This window comes from Phaenicophaeus curvirostris, chromosome 1 (genome assembly GCF_032191515.1).
Source record: "Phaenicophaeus curvirostris isolate KB17595 chromosome 1, BPBGC_Pcur_1.0, whole genome shotgun sequence".
Taxonomy (NCBI): Eukaryota; Metazoa; Chordata; class Aves; order Cuculiformes; family Cuculidae; genus Phaenicophaeus; species Phaenicophaeus curvirostris.
In genome coordinates, this window is record NC_091392.1 from 144,545,343 (window position 1) to 144,564,294 (window position 18,952).

The 18,952-nt window shown below is 40.4% G+C and overlaps 1 protein-coding gene across 1 annotated transcript in view; it reads left to right on the plus strand.

Annotated features, from left to right (window-relative positions):
* Positions 1 to 1,256: 1,256 nt before the first annotated feature.
* LOC138731372 (opsin-3-like) overlaps positions 1,257 to 18,952 on the plus strand; it is an 81,980-nt gene continuing 64,284 nt past the window's right edge. The window contains exon 1 of the mRNA XM_069877282.1: positions 1,257 to 1,754. Coding sequence (XP_069733383.1) covers positions 1,418 to 1,754 — 337 coding nt within the window. The 5' untranslated portion in view covers positions 1,257 to 1,417. The remainder of the gene's footprint in view (positions 1,755 to 18,952) is intronic.

An 18,952-nucleotide genomic window follows, 5' to 3' on the forward strand; every position in this document is an offset into this window, starting at 1 on the left:
ATATAAAAGAAAAAAAACAAACCACCTCTCTGTCTTCAGTAGACTCTTAAGTCTCATTTTTCCAGTTGGTTAACTCATCTTTTCCTACAAGACAATTTCCTAAAAAAGCAATGGTCATGAGTAATTCAGGAAATGCTCCATTTTGAAATGTTTGTAATCATTCCAGGAGTACATGACTCCTGAAAGAAAAGTTTTCATGTTTTTTACATCAGCAAGCTATGGGTATCGTGCATTGCACTAAGGAAGGGAAATACCTACATAGAAATATATATATGCATATATTCATCTGTTTCTATGAAAATGCCTGTATAGAATTTGTTTGCAAATATGCAGAAGGCTGGCTAAGCAGTTACACATCCACATTAAGCGCTCTGCTATTGCTTCACAAAATGCGCACGGATATTGTAGTCACTGTATCTGGGTATACAAAATCACATCTGTGGTGGGAGAGAGATGTGAGGCTTTGGGTGTTTCACTGCTTTATAAATAATTAAGGAGAACATCTGTCCACTGGTAGAAGTGGGAGAGGTGAAATTGATACCACAGCTCTGCTAACCTTTGTAAGCACATGAGAGCTTCAGGGACTGCACTTGAAATTATTCTTTCTGGGTAAAGAAATACTTTCTCCTTCTCCTAGAGCTTGAATAATTTTACTTAAGGTCTAGCCAAGACTGAGGTTTCGCTTGGTGCAGATCGACTGAATGTGGAGGAAGATACAATTCGTCCTAGAAGCTGTTGCAGATATATCTTACCATGCATTTCCTAATCTCATGAACCTCACTAAGAAGGTGCAAATAACATTCTCTATGCTAAACAGTGAGTCGAGGGAAAACTGTTTAGAACAACGAGGGAAATGTCAGCAAACTAATTTTTCTGCTGAACATCAAAGAGAAAACTGAAAATACTAAGAAGCGTTGATTACAGTTTAAAAAGGGAGGAACTGTTATAAAAGTATGTGCCTGTTTTGGTCTTGGTTTGGAAAAAGTTGCTTTGTTTTTACCGTTTGTTTTCTTCTCTGTTTTCAGAAGGACACCAGCCGTCAGAGGAAACAATGGTAGCTGCTCATTGATAGAAGGGCTGCCCATTTGCTCTGAAGAAAGAAACCACACTGAAGCGCCTTTTTAAGATACCTTCCATTCTGAGCCTCAAAAAAGACCATCTAACATAATTCTGGATTTAATTAAAAAAGATGAATTTGTGGTGATTGTTTATTTGGGTGTAGCTGCAGAGCTGGCCACTGGAAAGGCACAGTGCTGCCATACAGTATTTCACACCAAGACGTATCTCAGCCAAGTGAAAAGAAGAATCCTGAAATGATTTGACCTATAATGGAGGAATGCTTCTGGGAAGCTCCTGGAGGACTTCAACACAGGGTACCTGGTGTCTTTGCTCTTATCTGTATGTGTGAAAGTCCAAAATGAACCACAGTTGGACATACAACCTAAGTTTTAGTGTGCCTACAGATACTGTTGAGCCAAGGGCTGCACTGTCACGAAATGGGCACACAGCAGTGGCTGTTTTTCTAGGATTTATCTTGGTTTTTGGTTTCTTCAATAACTTGATTGTCCTCATCCTCTTCTGCAAGTTTAAAACGCTCCGTAACCCAGTCAACATGCTCCTCCTGAACATCAGTATCAGCGACATGTTAGTGTGCATCTCAGGCACTACCCTCAGTTTTGCATCTAACATCCATGGCAAATGGATTGGAGGGGAGCATGGCTGTAGGTGGTATGGCTTTGTCAATTCCTGCTTTGGTAAGATTTCAATGATAATTATTTTATCCTCATCTTTTTAAGACTCATGCATGAAGCTACTCAATAAGTTAGGTGACTGATGCTCCGTGGTAAGCAGAAGGATACACAATTGCCTTGTTATGATCAAACACAAGGGAAACACATGGTTTGAAATATTTTAAGAAAAGACTTTTTCTATAAAAGATTAGCACAGATCTGACAAATATTTCCTAGCATATCACATTTTTAAAAAAATTACTTAATTTTAAGAGCTAAAAATGGCATCTAGACAGAGGCAGGCTACTAGAAGGAGTTTGACTAAATGTATGAACGTATAACAGGAAAAACTGTGCCAATGCTGGACTACAGGCCCCTCAGTGCTGCTTCTGTCATGAATATAGCCTCCAAAAAGTACTCCATTTACCATTAGTAATTATCTATCAGTTTTTAATATGAATATCCTCACATCCCAGATGAGGACAACTGTCATCATTAGATGCTTTCAGTTCTCCCCTAAAGCAAAATCTTTATTTTAAAATTACATGCCTGCAGATTCAATAGCAAATTAAGTCATAGATATAGATTTGCTTGAAATAGTCAAAGTGTGCGTCAAAGCCATGGTAAAACAACGTTCAGGGCTCTTCTCCTGTCTAGGTGAAACTTTTCCTGCAACCAGCTTTTGCACTGCTAGATCTAAATTTTTTAACTAATTTTTTTTAAATTATTAAAAACGATAAAGGAAAAAGCACAGTCAGAGGGCAGCAATAAGCCCTTCAAGGTGGCCCCTCACTTTAAGAATTACATCACTAAGCACTGACCCATTCTGTATTTATTCCTAAGTTCAAAAACAGGTCTGCTGAAGCATAAACTGTCCTGTGGGTGCACATGTAGACATGATCCTTCCTTCACCCAGACTGGAGGACCTGGCACAGTTCCCTCTTGGTGTATGTCCTTGATTTGGTGCTTCTAGGCCATCGAGATAAGACAAAGCACATCCCTGCCTCTTCTCCCACTCTGGAGATGCAGTGAATCTCATGCAGGCACTCCTGCAGCCCTTTATGTAGAGGCAGGCTGTGGATCCAAACCCATGTTTTCTACCTGAATTTTAAGCTCTTGCAATTTCCAGTAGTCCTCTTCCCTTCTTCGAATGTGTGCTCCACTAATGACAGCTGACTAAGCCTGGCAGCTTCCCCTGAGAAACTGCTGCTTTGCCCAAAGTGAGCTCTTAGAGGTTAGCAGTGTTGTATAAAATAAAAGCACTGACTAAAAATAGACCCCATTATCAATAATGCCGTGGCTTGTTTTGTCAGGGTGTTTTTGGTTTGGTCTGTGCAAAGCAGCACATCTCCTGCATTTCATTTCCATATTTGTGATTTTTGTGAGTTACAGTATTTCAGTAACTAGACTTCTTAGAGAGGTAAAGATTGTTTTTTCTCCATCCTTTGCTTTTAGCCTTTCCTTTATTATTTAGAGGTGGAATGGGAGAGTAACATTTGAAGGGAGGGGAGATGAGTTGTGTGTTTAAGGGATTAGCCTCCTTCTTCCTGTTTAAAACCAAATTGAGACTGAAGATATTATCCTCCAGGTCTGTGGCCTGGATGAAGCCTGAGGCAGTGAAAGCAGGAAGCTGAGATTTATTTCAAATGTAAATACAAGGCTTGTAAATATAAGCATCACACTTTTTTGGTTTGTTTTTTTTTTTTACTCAGTATCTTATCTTTTTTTAAAACCATATATCTGTTGCCCTGGAATGCAAATCTGATTCTCCACCCAGTAAAATCTACAGTGCAATTTACACTGAAGTCTTTTACCGTAGAATCAACCTGTTAAGTTCATTACTGGGCAATCCATTGCCTACTCCAGGCACTTCAAAACGATGACCCAAGAACCATCTTCAGGGGTTCCCCATGGGCACAATGGAAAAGACCTCAAAGTTTAGGTGTCTGATTTGTTCACTTGCTTGTTTCCATGCCTCTGCTTTATGATTTCAAAGCATTCACAGAAAGCAGAAGATTTAGAAGCTAATGGGAAGTGCAGATGCTGATCAATAAGCATGTAATGGGGATATTAAGGAGTACATTTAATATCACAGAATCACTAGGTTCGAAAAGACCCACTGGATCATTGAGTCCAACCATTACTATCAGCTGCTAAACCATGCCCCTCAGCACCTCATCCACCCATCTTTTAAACACCTCCAGGGATGGTGACTCAACCACCTCCCTGGGCAGCCTGTTCCAGTGCCCAAAAACCCTTTCTGTGAAAAATTTTTTCCTGATGTCAAGCCTGAACCTCCCCTGGCAGAGCTTGAGGCCATTCCCTCTCGTCCTGTCCCCTGTCACTTGGGAGAAGAGGCCAGCTCCCTCCCCTCTACAACCTCCTTTCAGGTAGTTGTAGAGAGCAATGAGGTCTCCCCTCAGCCTCCTCTTCTCTAGGCTAAACAACCCCAGATCCCTCAGCTGCTCCTCGTGAGGCTCGTTCTCCAGGCCCCTCACCAGCTTTGTTGCTCTTCCCTGGACTCGCTCCAGAGCCTCAACATCCTCCTTGTAGCGAGGGGCCCAAAACTGAACACAGTATTTGAGATGCAGTCTCACCAGTGCCAAGTACAGAGGGAGGATAACCTCCCTGGACCTGCTGGTCACGCCGTTTCTGATACAAGCCAAGATGCCATCATGAGACTTGCTATAGCAGCATAAGGGCTGTTGGGTCTTGATCCAGGGGAGCATAAGTGATGGAGCTAGAGGAGGAACAGCATGGGCTGTTCCCATCGTAAACGATTTTGCCTTGGAGCTTGTACGTGTTTGCAGCTCTGTCAACTAGGTCACTGTAGCAGGAGCTGCACACGTTGCCGATGGATGGATTTGCTAAGGTTGCTCCCATTACCCACCACTTAGCCATGGCTTGACAAGCTCACGGTGATACCTTTAAGCAAACATGGAAAGGAACACAGCAACAGGACACTTTTTCCCAGTTGAACTCTGAGTAAACTTTGCAGGCGAGCTGAAATAAGAACTGTTAAATATATCATTAAGTGATTAAGCATTAGATTTTAATTTAGAAAAAAATACATTATTTAGTAACACACTCACATAGAGACTTTTTATACAGCTAGTGATATGCTGTCCTAAGATGTGTCATGCAGCTTTGACCATTTCAAACGTAATGTCTCCAGAGCCCCACTAAATACTTCAAATCTCTGGGAAGGAGAAAACTTTCAGAAATATTTAATCTTTTCCCAAAATACTTGCACTAATATAGACTTCCCAAACATGTAGTACGAGCAGAATTTAGGCTTGGGTGGCTTCTGGAGTTCATTTTCAGAATTACTACTTTGTGCCTTGCCATATCAGGATTAAATATTAAATAGATTAATACACATGGGAAAGTTGAAGCTTTCTCTGGCTCAGAAAATCCAACACTAGATTCTAATGCTGGAAAAGCTTCAAGGCACATTACTTACAAGGATATTTTTGTGACTGTTGAACTCTCAGCTTGTGTTTTCAGGTGTCTGACGGTTGTTTTCTCTTCCTCAGTCTCAATGGTAATTAAAATACCTAGTAGTTTGCCTAAGAGGTTGATTCCAATGTTTCATTTTAAAAAATGAGTTGAGATTAGTATTTTGTAGGTGAACATCAGTGTTCAAGAGTACACAGAGCTGTCTATACCATGTGAAAGCTGTGTGATTCGAGACCATATCTTCCTGTACAGGGTCCTGCCTTTGTCCAGTGCACAGGAGAGAGCTACGTTTTTAAACTACAAGAGAGCTACTTCTTAAACTAGAAGATAAGCTACGTTCTAACAGAAGTAAGGCACGTATATGTGTCTTATGTTTTCTGATAAACCAAAGTCCTATCTAAATGAGGACTTGAATCTTTTTAGCAACCCCATAGTACTCAACTATGTGCGTAGATAGTCTTTTCAGTCACAGTGAAGCAGTTATTGATTTATTCCCCTGTAATCTGTCAGAGAACACACTGAATGAGAAATAGAGCAGGTTATGGCTATGTTTTAAAGTTCAGCTGCCTTGTGACTTTAAAAAACAATTTTCTTCTTAATTTTTACCTTGATGTTATATGCTCTGGCTTAGACTCACTGCATCAAACTAAGGTACTTAAATTTAGAGTACAGCCTTTGATCATCCTGGCAACATTCTGCTTACAACATGCAATTGAGATGTGAGGTGAAATGAATGGCTCTTCTGTGATAAGATACATTTACTTCTAGGAGTAAAGACATAATCTCCCTTGGCCTGATCCTGCAAGAGCTCAAACCTGAAGCTTTCTGAGCCCTCAAGTGCTCACCTCTCAGTGCAAAACCACTCTTACCAGCTCCTCTCCTGCCCACTGAACATGGATAGCTCCTTTTTCCAGTGGAATTGGAATGTTGTGAAAGTGATATTTCTGATAAATATTATATATAATATATATAAAGCTGATAGCAAGCAAAACTAATCAGTGATACTTAAGAAAACATACTTCTGCATTAGGCCTCCAAAATATTCTCTATTTGAATTGTGTGAACTTTGTTATGCCTGTAGTCAAAATCACCCATGCAAGCTTTCCTACCTAGCAGAAATACTCTGCTGATTCAAAGAGAGGAAGGGGAAAAAAAGGGTCTAGCTAACTAATATGTCAAAGATGCTTACGGATCCCTTATGTAAAGAAGGACGAACGTTGTCATTACCTAGATGTCTTTACTGATTTTGTCCTGAATTTTTTCACTTAATTTCAAGCAGTTTGTATGCATTAGATTGTATAGTAAACAGATACACAAAGGTACTTATTCAGGAGGTATGTAATCTGAATTCCTTTTGGCATCCCTTCTCTAAGGAAACTGCAGTTAGTCTGCTATTCTTCTTATTTAAATAATTAATCAATATGATAGTGGTATATTATTAAATACACTTATGAGGGTTGTATTTACATGGAAAAATGAAATGCTGAGAGACAGATGGGAATCATCTGACTAAACTCAGACATTTTCCAATCCCCCAGGCTTCTTCTATAATCAATAAAAAACCAAATTTGTGCTGCCAGCGTGCAAATTGTCTGACGTATTTGAGATGTCCTCTTCAGGGCGATATGAGCTCTTCCCCATGAGTGCCCCTTTATCACCATCAACTATAAAAGGAGCCTAAGGTCACGGGTAATGTTTCCTCTTTACCTCTCTGAAGTAAGGAGATGACCCTCACAAACAAGGGTTTCATTGCTCCTTTGTTTTTCTGTCATTTTCTTACTTTTGCTTACAATTCCCTCCGTAATTCAGTGTCCTTTTCTTGGATGTTTGGTTTATTTCTTATTTTGTTTCTAGTTCCTATAGGAGTTACACACTGTAAAATGTTGAAGTAACTTAGAATAGTTGTCCAAGAGTGAGTATTTTGAAACATCTGTTGTATTTTCACTGTGAGATGCACAAGTCCTCTTTCAGAGCTTGAGAATCCACATGTATCATGCAGAGAAAATGCTGCCTGCTCTCTCTACAGATAATTTGTAGAAAACGGGTATTGGGCTTTTGTGTCCAGTTTAAATGCTTGAAGCAGGGAGTCAGCTTGGGTCATAATATTTTCCCTTGGCTGCATACCTTAATGTTTTCTGCTGTGCTTTTCGATGTCATAATCTAGACTATTTTCCTAATGCCTGGATAAAAGAAAACCACAAAAAATTTTGCAGAGATACCAGGAGCAAAAGGTGGATAGAAGCTTGTGTGTGTGTTCCTGGAAAGAGGGACAGGAGGACAGAAGAATTCTATAAGGAAAGCGGTAACTTCTTTGGATGTTTTGTGCATAGTTGTCGGTTGCCCATGTAAAAAAATGTTCTGCCCATGCTCAAAGTCTGTTTCATGCTTCCTTATTGAGCTGCCATGCTTGCAGTCCAGTTGCATACTTTTTGTTCTGGGACATTGCTCTATGTTATGGCCACATGTTGCAGAACACTAGAGACTATGGGCAAGGAAGTACCCAAATAACATAACTTTACATAGTGACTTGGAATAGGAGCTTGAAGGAAAAGACCACATCAGATTGCACGCAACACTCTCCTGGCAGTGAATTGAGTTTAAAAGGTCATGGCTGTAAGCTGTGTTTGAGATGATGGAACAGCATTTCTGTCAGAGTTAAGTTTAATCATTTGCATTTGCAGGCCCTTTTCCCTAATCCCAGGCCATGGCATTAACCCAGTCAATGCTATGCCTGATGTCAGCTTTCTATTACTTTAGGAAAAAAGCAGAAATCAGCTATGCTGATAGTCAGGCCACACACATATAAAGAAATATGTTGTAAAAATGTAGCTGGTTTTCTGGTCTCTCAGTAAAATGAAATAAACTAAAACCCAGTAAATAAGCAATATTCAGTTAAAAAAAATGTTAGAGAACAATGAATATGACTTCTGAAAGGCTATTAAGTCATATTCTGTTTAACAATGTGTTTAATAATCTCTGGTAACTCTTACGACTGTCTGTGTGCTGACACAGCTGGACAGTATTCGATAATTGTTTTGAAAACTTTTAAACTTCCTTTGTAGTCCCAGTAGTATACCAAAAGAAAGGATATTATATGTGGCTATTTAAATCTAAGTTATATACCTAGTGGATTTTTCTTCACTAGTGACATTAATTTTCTATGTCCGTTACTTTTTAGGAAGCATTTAAACAGAAAGCTACATCTTCCAGTCTAGTAAACAAATAAATATTTACAGGCTTTTCACTGATAAGAAGTCATGCAGGACCATTGGCATAGTTAAAAAAAATCACATAATAATATGCAATAACTACAAGTTTCATTTTTTTCCAGCTGTGTCCGATACTTCACACTTAAAGTAATTACTACAGGTTGGGGTTTTTTTGTGTGTGGGGGGTGTGTGTGTGTGTGTTTCTGTTAGTCTATAAAGATGAGAAAATAATTTGCAGTAGTTTGTTAACAGAGCGTGCTGACATGGAAAAACAAGTTTCTTTGTAAGCTCGAGCTATCCCATTTGCATTTGTATTTCTAGGTATTAACAGTAGCTGTTAAACAGTTTCTGAAACCAGAGATTCAGTAAAACCCTAATAAGTTAATAAACTACAGCCTGTATTGTTTTGCAGAACATCTTTCTTCTGCTGATTGCACAGCTAACATGATTCACTACTTAAATAATCCAAATGCCTCTTTTTACTGGAGGGTTTGTGGGTTTGGTTTTGTTGTGGGTTTTGGGGTTTTTTTCAATATTAAGTCAAAATGACATCTGGTTGCTGTAATTTTTCCCATAACTGATACAGGCAAGATGAACAAAGATATCAAAGATATCTGCAGACAGCAAATTCAGGGAAGCACCACTCCAGATAGCCACTTTCTCCCCTTGACATCCCACCATTACTTTACAATAAAATGTCCCTGTGCTTTTACTCCCGATTGGCTCGGGACCTGGTTACTCGCCTCTCTCCATGTCTCATGCTTTGCCCAGTGTGAAGCAGCAGAGGTAGATGAGCAAGCATTCATCCCATACAGGAGTGAAGGCTCACGCTCCTGGGGGGTACCTGACTCCCCTGTCATCTCTTGGTGATCCAGATGGTAATGCCTCTTGTCAAAGTCACCTGGGCACCATCTTTAAAACTAACGTTTTAGAACAGTGGCAGACTTCACGTGCTTTGTCTCGAGGTTTTTCATGCAAGCTACCAGCATCAGGCTCAATTCCTGTGGCCAGTTTCAGCCAACAATTATTTTTAAAACATGGCTAAATTGTATAACTTTTTCTGTTTATGGTTTGTTAAATGCATTTCACAGACAGGTGTCAGTCTCATCCTATGGCCAGATACAAACTTATACCGTTCCTTATGAAAGTGTAGCAGTCACAATATAGAAGACTACAGTAACTCACCATAAAGCTTTAAATCTTTACTAAGATCTGAATCTTTACATGTATCTTGCAGTATTTTATTAGAGGCAGGCATTCATTGTGTTCAAATTTTCTAGTACTACTTTTCAGTTTAATTTTTTATTGTTTTTCTTTTTTTTTCTTCTGTTGTATTTTTTCTCTTGGTTTCCCTGTTCAATGTCTTTATCAATGACCTGGATGAAGGCATTGAGTGCACCCTTAGCAAGTTTGCAGACGACACTAAGCTGGGTGGAGGTGTTGATCTGCTGGAGGGTAGGGAGGCTCTGCAAAGGGATCTGAACAGGCTGGACCACTGGCCAGAGTCCAATGGCATGAGGTTTAACAAGGCCAAGTGCCGGGTCCTGCACTTGGGGCACAACAACCCTATGCAGTGCTACAGACTAGGAGAAGTCTGTCTAGAAAGCTGCCTGGAGGAGAGGGACCTGGGGGTGTTGGTTGACAGTGACTGAACATGAGCCAGCAGTGTGCCCAGGTGGCCAAGAAGGCCAATGGCATCTTGGCTTGGATCAGAAACGGTGTGACCAGCAGGTCCAGGGAGGTTATTCTCCCTCCGTACTCGGCACTGGTGAGACCGCTCCTCGAATCCTGTGTTCAGTTCTGGGCCCCTCACCACAAGAAGGATGTTGAGGCTCTGGAGCGAGTCCAGAGAAGAGCAACAAAGCTGGTGAGGGTGCTGGAGAACAGGCCTTATGAGGAGCGGCTGAGAGAGCTGGGGTTGTTTAGCCTAGAGAAGAGGAGGCTGAGGGGTGACCTCATTGCTCTCTATAACTACCTGAAAGGAGATTGTAGAGAGGAGGATGCTGGCCTCTTCTCCCAAGTGACGGGGGACAGGACAAGAGGGAATGGCCTCAAGCTCCGCCAGGGGAGGTTTAGGCTGGACATTAGGAAAAAAATTCTCACAGAAAGGGTAATTGGGCACTGGAACAGGCTGCCCAGGGAGGTGGTTGATTCACCTTCCCTGGAGGTGTTTAAGGCATGGGTGGATGAGGTGCTAAGAGGCATGGTTTAGTGTTTGATAGGAATGGTTGGACTCGATGATCCGGTGGGTCTCTTCCAACTTGGTTATTCTACGATTCTATTCTATGATTCTATGAATTCAGAGCAAAAATTGTAAATAGCTGTGGGGAGAAGGGATCAAAGCAATCTGGCTTTAGTCAATAGATGGAAACTGTTTAATGCTGAATTATTTTTGTAGAGACTTCGAACGATAAAAATTTGTTCAGGATCAAATGAAAAAAAGGGAAGAAAAAAGCAGACTTGATTGTGAAAATACTTCATAAGGAATGATTTGATCATTTTTTAAAGATAAACAGCAATGTAAAACTTTGCTTAGATGAGCACTCTAACAATTTCTAAGATTCAAAATCATTACTTAATCCGTCTGTGACCTTATTGCTAGATATCCTAAATGTTGTCTGAGTGTAGTACCAACCTCTGAGATAGTACTGAAATAGCGTACCAACATCTGGCAAGATTTGCTTTGAGAGAAGAAATGGTATGAATTTTACAAAAACATAGATCTTAACTTATCTGTATGAAAATTTTACTGCACACAATGGTTGAATAAGTTTGGGTCTGCATTAGGCAATTCGTACACGCATATGTACACTGAAGCTTTATTGTTTGCCAAATTTACCATTTGTGGGTAATTTCTGTTCTGTGTTCAGGCTGTTTATGAAGGTACCGGGGGTCCTCTTTACACTGATGCATTCAATCACCCAAATTAAATTATGGAAGCTGCTAGTGCACTGTGCAGCAGGCAGCACAAGGCAGAGTATCCTTCAGCAGGGATCTCCTGCGGCAGTCAGGAGCGCTACCTTTCCCTCCACCGCTGGCGGCAGAGCAAGCACCACAGGGGAGGCTGATGGCCTTTCCTGTGGTAGAACCATCCGCCTTGGTGGGAGTTTGGCAAAAGTTAATTAGAAACTGTTCTAGAGTAGGAAGTAATACCATAGGGATGAGGAATTACAAATTGTGCCCCACAATGAAAGGGTGGAGTATGTACGTGGTATGTGAGGATGTATTGTGTGCATGTTCTGTACACTGACTACCATGCACAAGGCAGCTCTTCTCCATGCAAATCTTTGTAACAAAACCTAGCAGTTTGCCTTGATTTATCCAAACTGCCATTTTACGATGTTTTTGGTCTGCTCAGTTTTCAGAGAAAGTGTGTGTGGCAGCGTAAGAGAGCCAAGGTCCAGCAACAGCTGTGTGAGTATGTTGAAGATTGCTTCACTGTGTATATTTCTTAAGACTGAAAGTATATTTTGATTTAATATCTTTGGCAAAGGCTGCATCAGAGGAGTAGGATGAAAGGCTGCCAGATAAATATACCAATCGGGATTTAAATGGGCTTTCTCTAATGTGTAGAAAGCAGGTTATGAGGCAAGACAAAAAGCCATCACTTAATATTCTTTTTTATAATAGCAGTAGACATATCACCATCTGGTTTGCTCCATGTAACAGATTTTCTCTATTGGTCAGTGCATCAAGGGTAGTTTAACAAGGAATTTGAGGAGAATGAGTAGGGGTTTTACAAGTGTTAATATCCTTTCTGGGTTTGGGGTACTCACACCTTTGGGAGAGAAAGATTAGTAGTAGATACAAGCACGTAATGGACTTTTATGTGCTCTAATTGTTTCTTCTTATCATTTCAATAGCTAAATAAAAGTTGTGCCTTACAAAAATGTGTGTATACATTCTAAGTGTTTGCCATTCAAAAATGTGTTGCCTAGCTATGCTTCTAGAATATGAAACATTTAAAGTTAGGATAGCTTTCAGCATGCCATGACATTTTCCCAGTACATAGTCCCAGCAGCCTGTGATTTGTTGTGTTGGGACTTCTTCCCTGAAGGTAGTACTTTGAAGTCTAATAGGTCTTCGTGGATTTATGTTTGAGGCTGCTTGCTCTTGGGAACCCTGTGAAATTTTGGTATGCACAATATAATATATCAAGGAATTCACTTATTAACTGTGCAGTATGCAACGAAAAGAACCTTCTGTTTGTTAATTTGGAGTATGCAGCCTGATAATTTAATTTGAAAACCCCCTTCTTGTATTATGAGAAACACTAAATAATCTTCCCCCATGAACCTTTTCACAATTTCACTTTTTTTCTCTGTTTTCCTTTTCTAATAATCCCTGATGTTTGCTTTTCTAAATGCTGCTAAGCATTGCTGCATCGTGGAAGTGGTTTACATAAAGCTATCTATCGTAACTCCCTTTTCATAGTGTTAAGTCAGTCAGAAACAATCACTGTGTATTTAAAGCTAGGACTTTTTCTCCACATATGACAGTTTACCTCAGTATTGCATTTCATCTGCTCGGTGACTTGGTTTCATGTGGTTGTTCTGCAGTACTTCGCAGTCAGCTTGTGTTGATTTTGAGTTATTCAGCGCAGTGTAATCAGCAAACTTCATCCTTTAACACCTTTTCCAGATCATTTATTAATGGGATGAATAAACCAGAGCCTAGTGCAGGTCCATAGGGGACTTTGCTGGCCACAGTTTTCACTGAGAAAACAAATTATTTTCTCCTGTTCTTTATTTCCTGCCTCTAATCAATTGTTTATCTTCATGAATATCTCTGTTAATGCAAGGCATCTTACTATCCTTACCAGCCTTGAGGCTAGTCAAAGCTGTTTAGAAATCCAAGTAGTCTATCGAATATAGAATCATAGGATAGTTTGGGTTGGAAGGGACCTTAAAGATCATCCAGTTCCAAACCCCCTACCATGGGCAGGGGCACCTCCCACTAGATCAGGCTGCCCAAGGCCCCATCCAACCTGGCCTTGAACACCTCCAGGGATGGGGCAGCCACAGCCTCCCTGTTCCAGGGCCTCACCACCCTCATGGTGAAGAAATTCTTCCTTATGTCAAGCCTAAATTTGCCCCTCTCCAGTTTATACCTGTTCCCCCTAGCCCTATCACTACAAGCCTTTATGAATAGTCCCTCCCCAGCTTTCTTGTAGATCCCTTTCAGGTACTGGAAGGCTCTGTAAGGTCTCCTCAGAGCCTTCTCTTCTCCATGGTGAACAAGCCCAACTCTCTCAGCCTGTTCTCACATGCTAGGTGCTCTGGCCCTCTGATCATCTTTGTAGCCCTCCTCTGGAGCAGCTTCAACAGCTCCATATCCTTCTTACGTTGAGGACTCCAGAACTGGACACAAAACTCCAGATGAGATCTCACAAGAGAGGAATAGAGGGGCAGAATCACCTCCCTCGACCTGCTGGCCACGCTTCTTTTGATGCAGCCGAGGATACAGTTGGCCTTCTGGGCTGCAAGCGCATGTTGCCAGCTCATGTTGAGCTCCTCATCTACCTTCTCACACAAACTGAGCTTCTCTCAATCACATCATTCCCCATCCTGTACTGAAATCAGGGATTGTTCCAATCAATATATCTCCCCTGTGTGCATGGCACTGCCAAGGACCTCTAGTGAATTAGTAAGGCATGGCTTCCCTCCACTCCAGCCATTCTGGCTTGTACTAGTATGTCATACCTCCTTATACATCCACTGCTATATTCTCTAGTGCAATTTCTTCCAATAAATCCAGTGTTACAGATCAGGGTCATTGGCTGGACGAATAATACTGTGAAGGATTTCTGTCTGCATCAGTTACAAACCATTTCTTAATGGATGTAGCAAAAGATTCCTTCTTCTGAGGCCCTTCTGAGAGGTTAAGAAATGGAAAATACCACTTCTCACTGAGCATCCTTCAGCCAGCAAAGTCATCTTGGACAGAGATGGGAGCAGCCTTCTCCAGTCTTTCATCCCACCTCCATGTCATGTGAGGTTGCTGGGGTGTAAAACAGTACAAGAAACTCTTGGCTTAGGGGCAGTGTAGATACTGGTCTGTATATTTTGATAGTACATTCATATTAGTAGATACGATTAGTTATTGACCGGTTACGAGCTAGTTATAAAAGGCAGTTTGACCACTAGACGTTATAACAGAAACTTGACTCAGAAGAATAAATATTTGTAGTGTGTTCCATCTCTAGGAATGGAAACTGCTGACAAAAGCAGATTATAAAATAATTTGTTAAAAATGAGCAGTTGCATTCAGTGAAAAAGTAGAGGCTCATAGGAGGGAAGTAGGCTAGGTGTGCTGTCATGGAAGCTTGGCTCCCTGGCTGGCACATGATATTACACTGTAATTTCACCTTATGCCTTGTTTGGTGCTGTATCCCATATGTTGACAAACCCTGAGACTAACTGCTACATGGTGCCTCCGTGTGGATGCTCAGCATGCAGGAAGTTCCCAGGCATCTCCCTCCGTTTTGAAAGCAGAGGAACTGTCCTGGAAGGAGATGGGGGGTTCTGCAGGACAGTGTGGGCATGGACATGGGGATGCTGCCGTGTACCTGACCACTCTGAGAACATCCTTCTGCTACACCAACACTGTACACCCATCCCTGCTTTCCACAGGCATACAAGCCCCCAAGACTTCTCCTGAGCTGTTGCTGTACAGGAGCTCCATCTAGTGTTGATTTATTTCTTATGCTGACTCCATAAAGCAGCTGGATAAATACCATATCATATCATAGAATCACCAGGTTAGAAGAGACCCTCTGGATCATCGAGTCCAACCATTCCTATCAAAAGTCCAACCATTCCTATCAAAATATATGTTGGTATGGAAGCAGCTTATTTAAAAGGTTGATTTTGCAAGTGCTAGCCTGCTTTCTGGAATGCAAAGGGATCCTGCATAACATACGGAAAGTGAGATTGAAATTAATATTCGATGTTTTTGTACTCTGATGGTATCATTGAAATGCAAAAGGGAATTCTTTGCTATATTCATGCCCCTAGCACTAGTTGTTGGCTGGTTGGTTAATGGATAGGCATATTAATAACGTAGCCGAAAAGCATAGCACTACCGGGTAATGCACATTAAGTCACAAGATACAGCTAAGAATTAAGATCACCCTTACAGCACAATGTTTAAAATTCAGGAAGATGGGAAAGAGAGACAAACCCAATAATTCTTTACTAGTAAAAGTAATACGTGCTGCCTGTACTGAAGATATCACCAAACACAAAAGGAAGGGTGCGTCGTACAGAGGAGAAGACAGAAATGACTGTTGACAAAAGAGCAAGAAAGAGTTACTGAACAGGACTGTTAATGGTTGCTGTCAAATTTGTCCCAGCAGGCTTGGATGCAATAGTGATTTCACAGTGGTTTCTTTCAAGTGCAGAGGTAAACTGTGACTCCCATTAGAGTTAAGCAGGAAAAGAATTCTTTAGGGAAAGGAATGATTGCCTGCTCTAATGGACTCACAACTACACGTCATCTAAGCAAAAGAAAACAAATAATTACAGCCATTAGATAACTAGCAACTGGTATATTTACTTCCTTTCAAAGTGAATTGTTGATATTTGAAGTAGCCTGCATTTCCAAAGTCTAGGCTGCCAGCATTTAAAAACTGGTTGTCACTGCTAATGTGTGACAATGATTGTGGGAAATATTTTCTCAATATCGAACCAGTAGAAGTGCTTTTAATCCCTTAAAAATCAAAAGTAAATGGTGGTTGGATCACTAAAACATAGGAGCATTCAGCTAAAATAAGAGTCAACAAATGCAGGACTCAGTGTTTGTTTTGACTATCTATTCTGTGTTTATTATATGAATATTTAGTAGGCATATCCAAATACAGCCAATAGCTTTTTGGGAGCAAATTCTATTCTCAGAATCTTCTGTCAGTTATTGAGGCAGCCATGCACTCCTCTGCAGTTTGTATCATTTATATTAGCACTGAATTTATGAGGATTTGTTATAGTCACATTATGATTTTGCCGTATCATAAAACAATTTATTGTGGTTTGTTTATTTGCTGAAGTGTAGATACTGAGGTGTAAAATTCAAGTCAGTCAGGCTGATACTGGTTGGCTGTCCACAAAGACCAGTGCTCACTTTGAGTCTATTAATCTTAACTCTGGAAAGTCTTTGAGGTTTAGCACGCTTTCTTTTTAACTCTGTAAATGTTTGGGGTTGTCTGCCAAAATCTGTTGGCAGATGGATTTTGGCCTGTAAAATATGTATCTCTTAGTCTGGGAGGGAAAATGAAAAAGTGGATAGTATCCTGAGGGCTTGTGAGGAAGGAACAGCAGCCATATATGTCTGCCACTCCACACCTGTTTGCGTCTCTTCTGAATATTCATTTGTGCTTTTGCCTCAAAATATGAAAAAAAAAAAAAGCAAAACATTGATAAGAATGTGGAAGTTGTTAAGTAACTTAATTGTGTCCTTGTTAGTTTAGATGAGTTTGTGTCATTGTGGGCTACTCTAAACTTTTACCCAATATAGGCTGAGTCTCTGGAATTCTTACCTTTTTTTTTTATTTTTCCCACAATTACTACACCACAGGAAGCAGCATAAGCCAGTGAAAACTAATACAAAAGTGTAATGCTTGTAGTTGAGACTGACAGGAAAAGAACAGTGTTTTGCTGTGTCTTTCACCTAGAGCTATACTCTCTGCTGTGCTACCAGGAAGAAATATACAGATCTTTAAATAAGAGTAAATAATAGGTAATGTCTCAGATGATAGTCCTATAAATGGATGCCTGTCCTCGACTTGAAACTGAATTTCTTGCACTCTACTCACTGCAACAAAATGCTGTGCAGAAAAGGATTATGCCTCGGACCCGCCTTATCTCAAAGTCACTTATTTCCGTGGTTAATTTCTGAATAATTATTTGTTCCTGTAATGCAATCTGCAGTGGATTTTTATGCAGTCTTTCAGTACTGTTAAGCGAGAACCTCAGCTTTGTTCCTGTATATGCATGAAATGATGGGGGAACAAATCACATTTCTCACTGTGCTTGACTCCTGTGGAGTTATTTGGCTAGGTACCAGCTTGGGGCCCAGAATATTTGTTGGAGGCAAATGCTATTTATATTTGCAATTCCTGAACTTAATTTTGTTGCAATTTTAGAAGACATAGCTCATTTGAATTTAATATATACCCATCCCAGATTTTACAGGTTGAGCAACACTCTTACTGCCACTTACGACAATTACAGTATCAAGCAAGAAGAAGAGATTTGACCTGCAGAACCTCATGGGAGACTGTATATGACAGAGGTTTTTCGCCATCTTTATTGTAGGAAGGAACAGTGTGTATAAAGACTCAGAGATAAAGAGCAAACAAACTAGAATACTTTTTATTTTTTATACAATTAACAAGTTTTGTTCCTTCTTCCCCCTTGATTCAGTGCCTCATTAATTTCTGATTTTTTTTCAAAAGTGCATCGAATGTGAGGAGGTCACTAATCAGGTCAAAAGGTGCTCCCCCCGCTTCTGCCCATTGAGTCAGCTTCTGAAAGAGTCTGCTTTTATTATTACGATATTCTTACTTCATTACCTCCAAGGAAGTCTCTGATGGCAGCAAGTGCTGTAGTGGAAATTGCAGGTTTTTTGTGGAAGAAATGCTTTGATCTTTACGGTAAGCAGAGCCACATAGTTTTGCTTATTAGTATTAACATTAAGTGGTATGTAAAAGATGGAAACAAAGCTGATGATAGAATGGATTGCTCCATGTGAACTGTCCTAAAGTCTGCAGTGCTGTGGCGTGGCAGGTGTTAGGTAAGGTACTCTGGTCCAGAGCAGACAAAAAATTGTGTGAAGATTAAGATACCATTAGAGAGAAAGCATATTGCTTGCTGCTTCCAAACTTCGCTTGTGAATACTAGACCTACAAATTGTATTTCATCACAGTCCTAGAGGCATGATGCTAGGATATATTTTTAGAAAGGCTTCTAAGGAGTTATAGAAGTGTAAATACATTGAAAAGGTCATATCTTTTATGTTACTTCAATTGTTTATGTTTCATTTCCATGTGTGGAGGGTTTTATTTCTGTAGAGAACTAATAGAAATGCTCTCTTTAAATTTAGGAAAAATTATTTCCTTTGAAACAGCACTGAGTCATTAATCAAATTATTTTTGTATAACTCAATAATATATTTATGTAACACCATTTGGTAGTACAACATTGAATTAAACTTCAAACCTTGAAAGTGAGTTAGTAAGAGCCTTCATTTGAAGAGACTATTTCCTTCTGCTGTTGCTCTGTGTTTACCTCTAAGTCCTTGGGCAAGCACGATGAAAGATGTCATCCAGAAGAAAGAACAGTGGAATACCCTAGCACAGTATTCTCAAATATTCCCAACTAAAGGTGTGTTTATAAGCATTTCTAAGAGGAGACCAGAGCACGCTATTTCCATCCCTGCAAGTCTCCTTACAGCACTGTGGTCACTGGGAACTGGAACAGGCTGCCCAGGGAGGTGGTTGAGTCACCTTCCCTGGAGGTGTTTAAGGCACGGGTGGATGAGGTGCTAAGGAGAATGGTT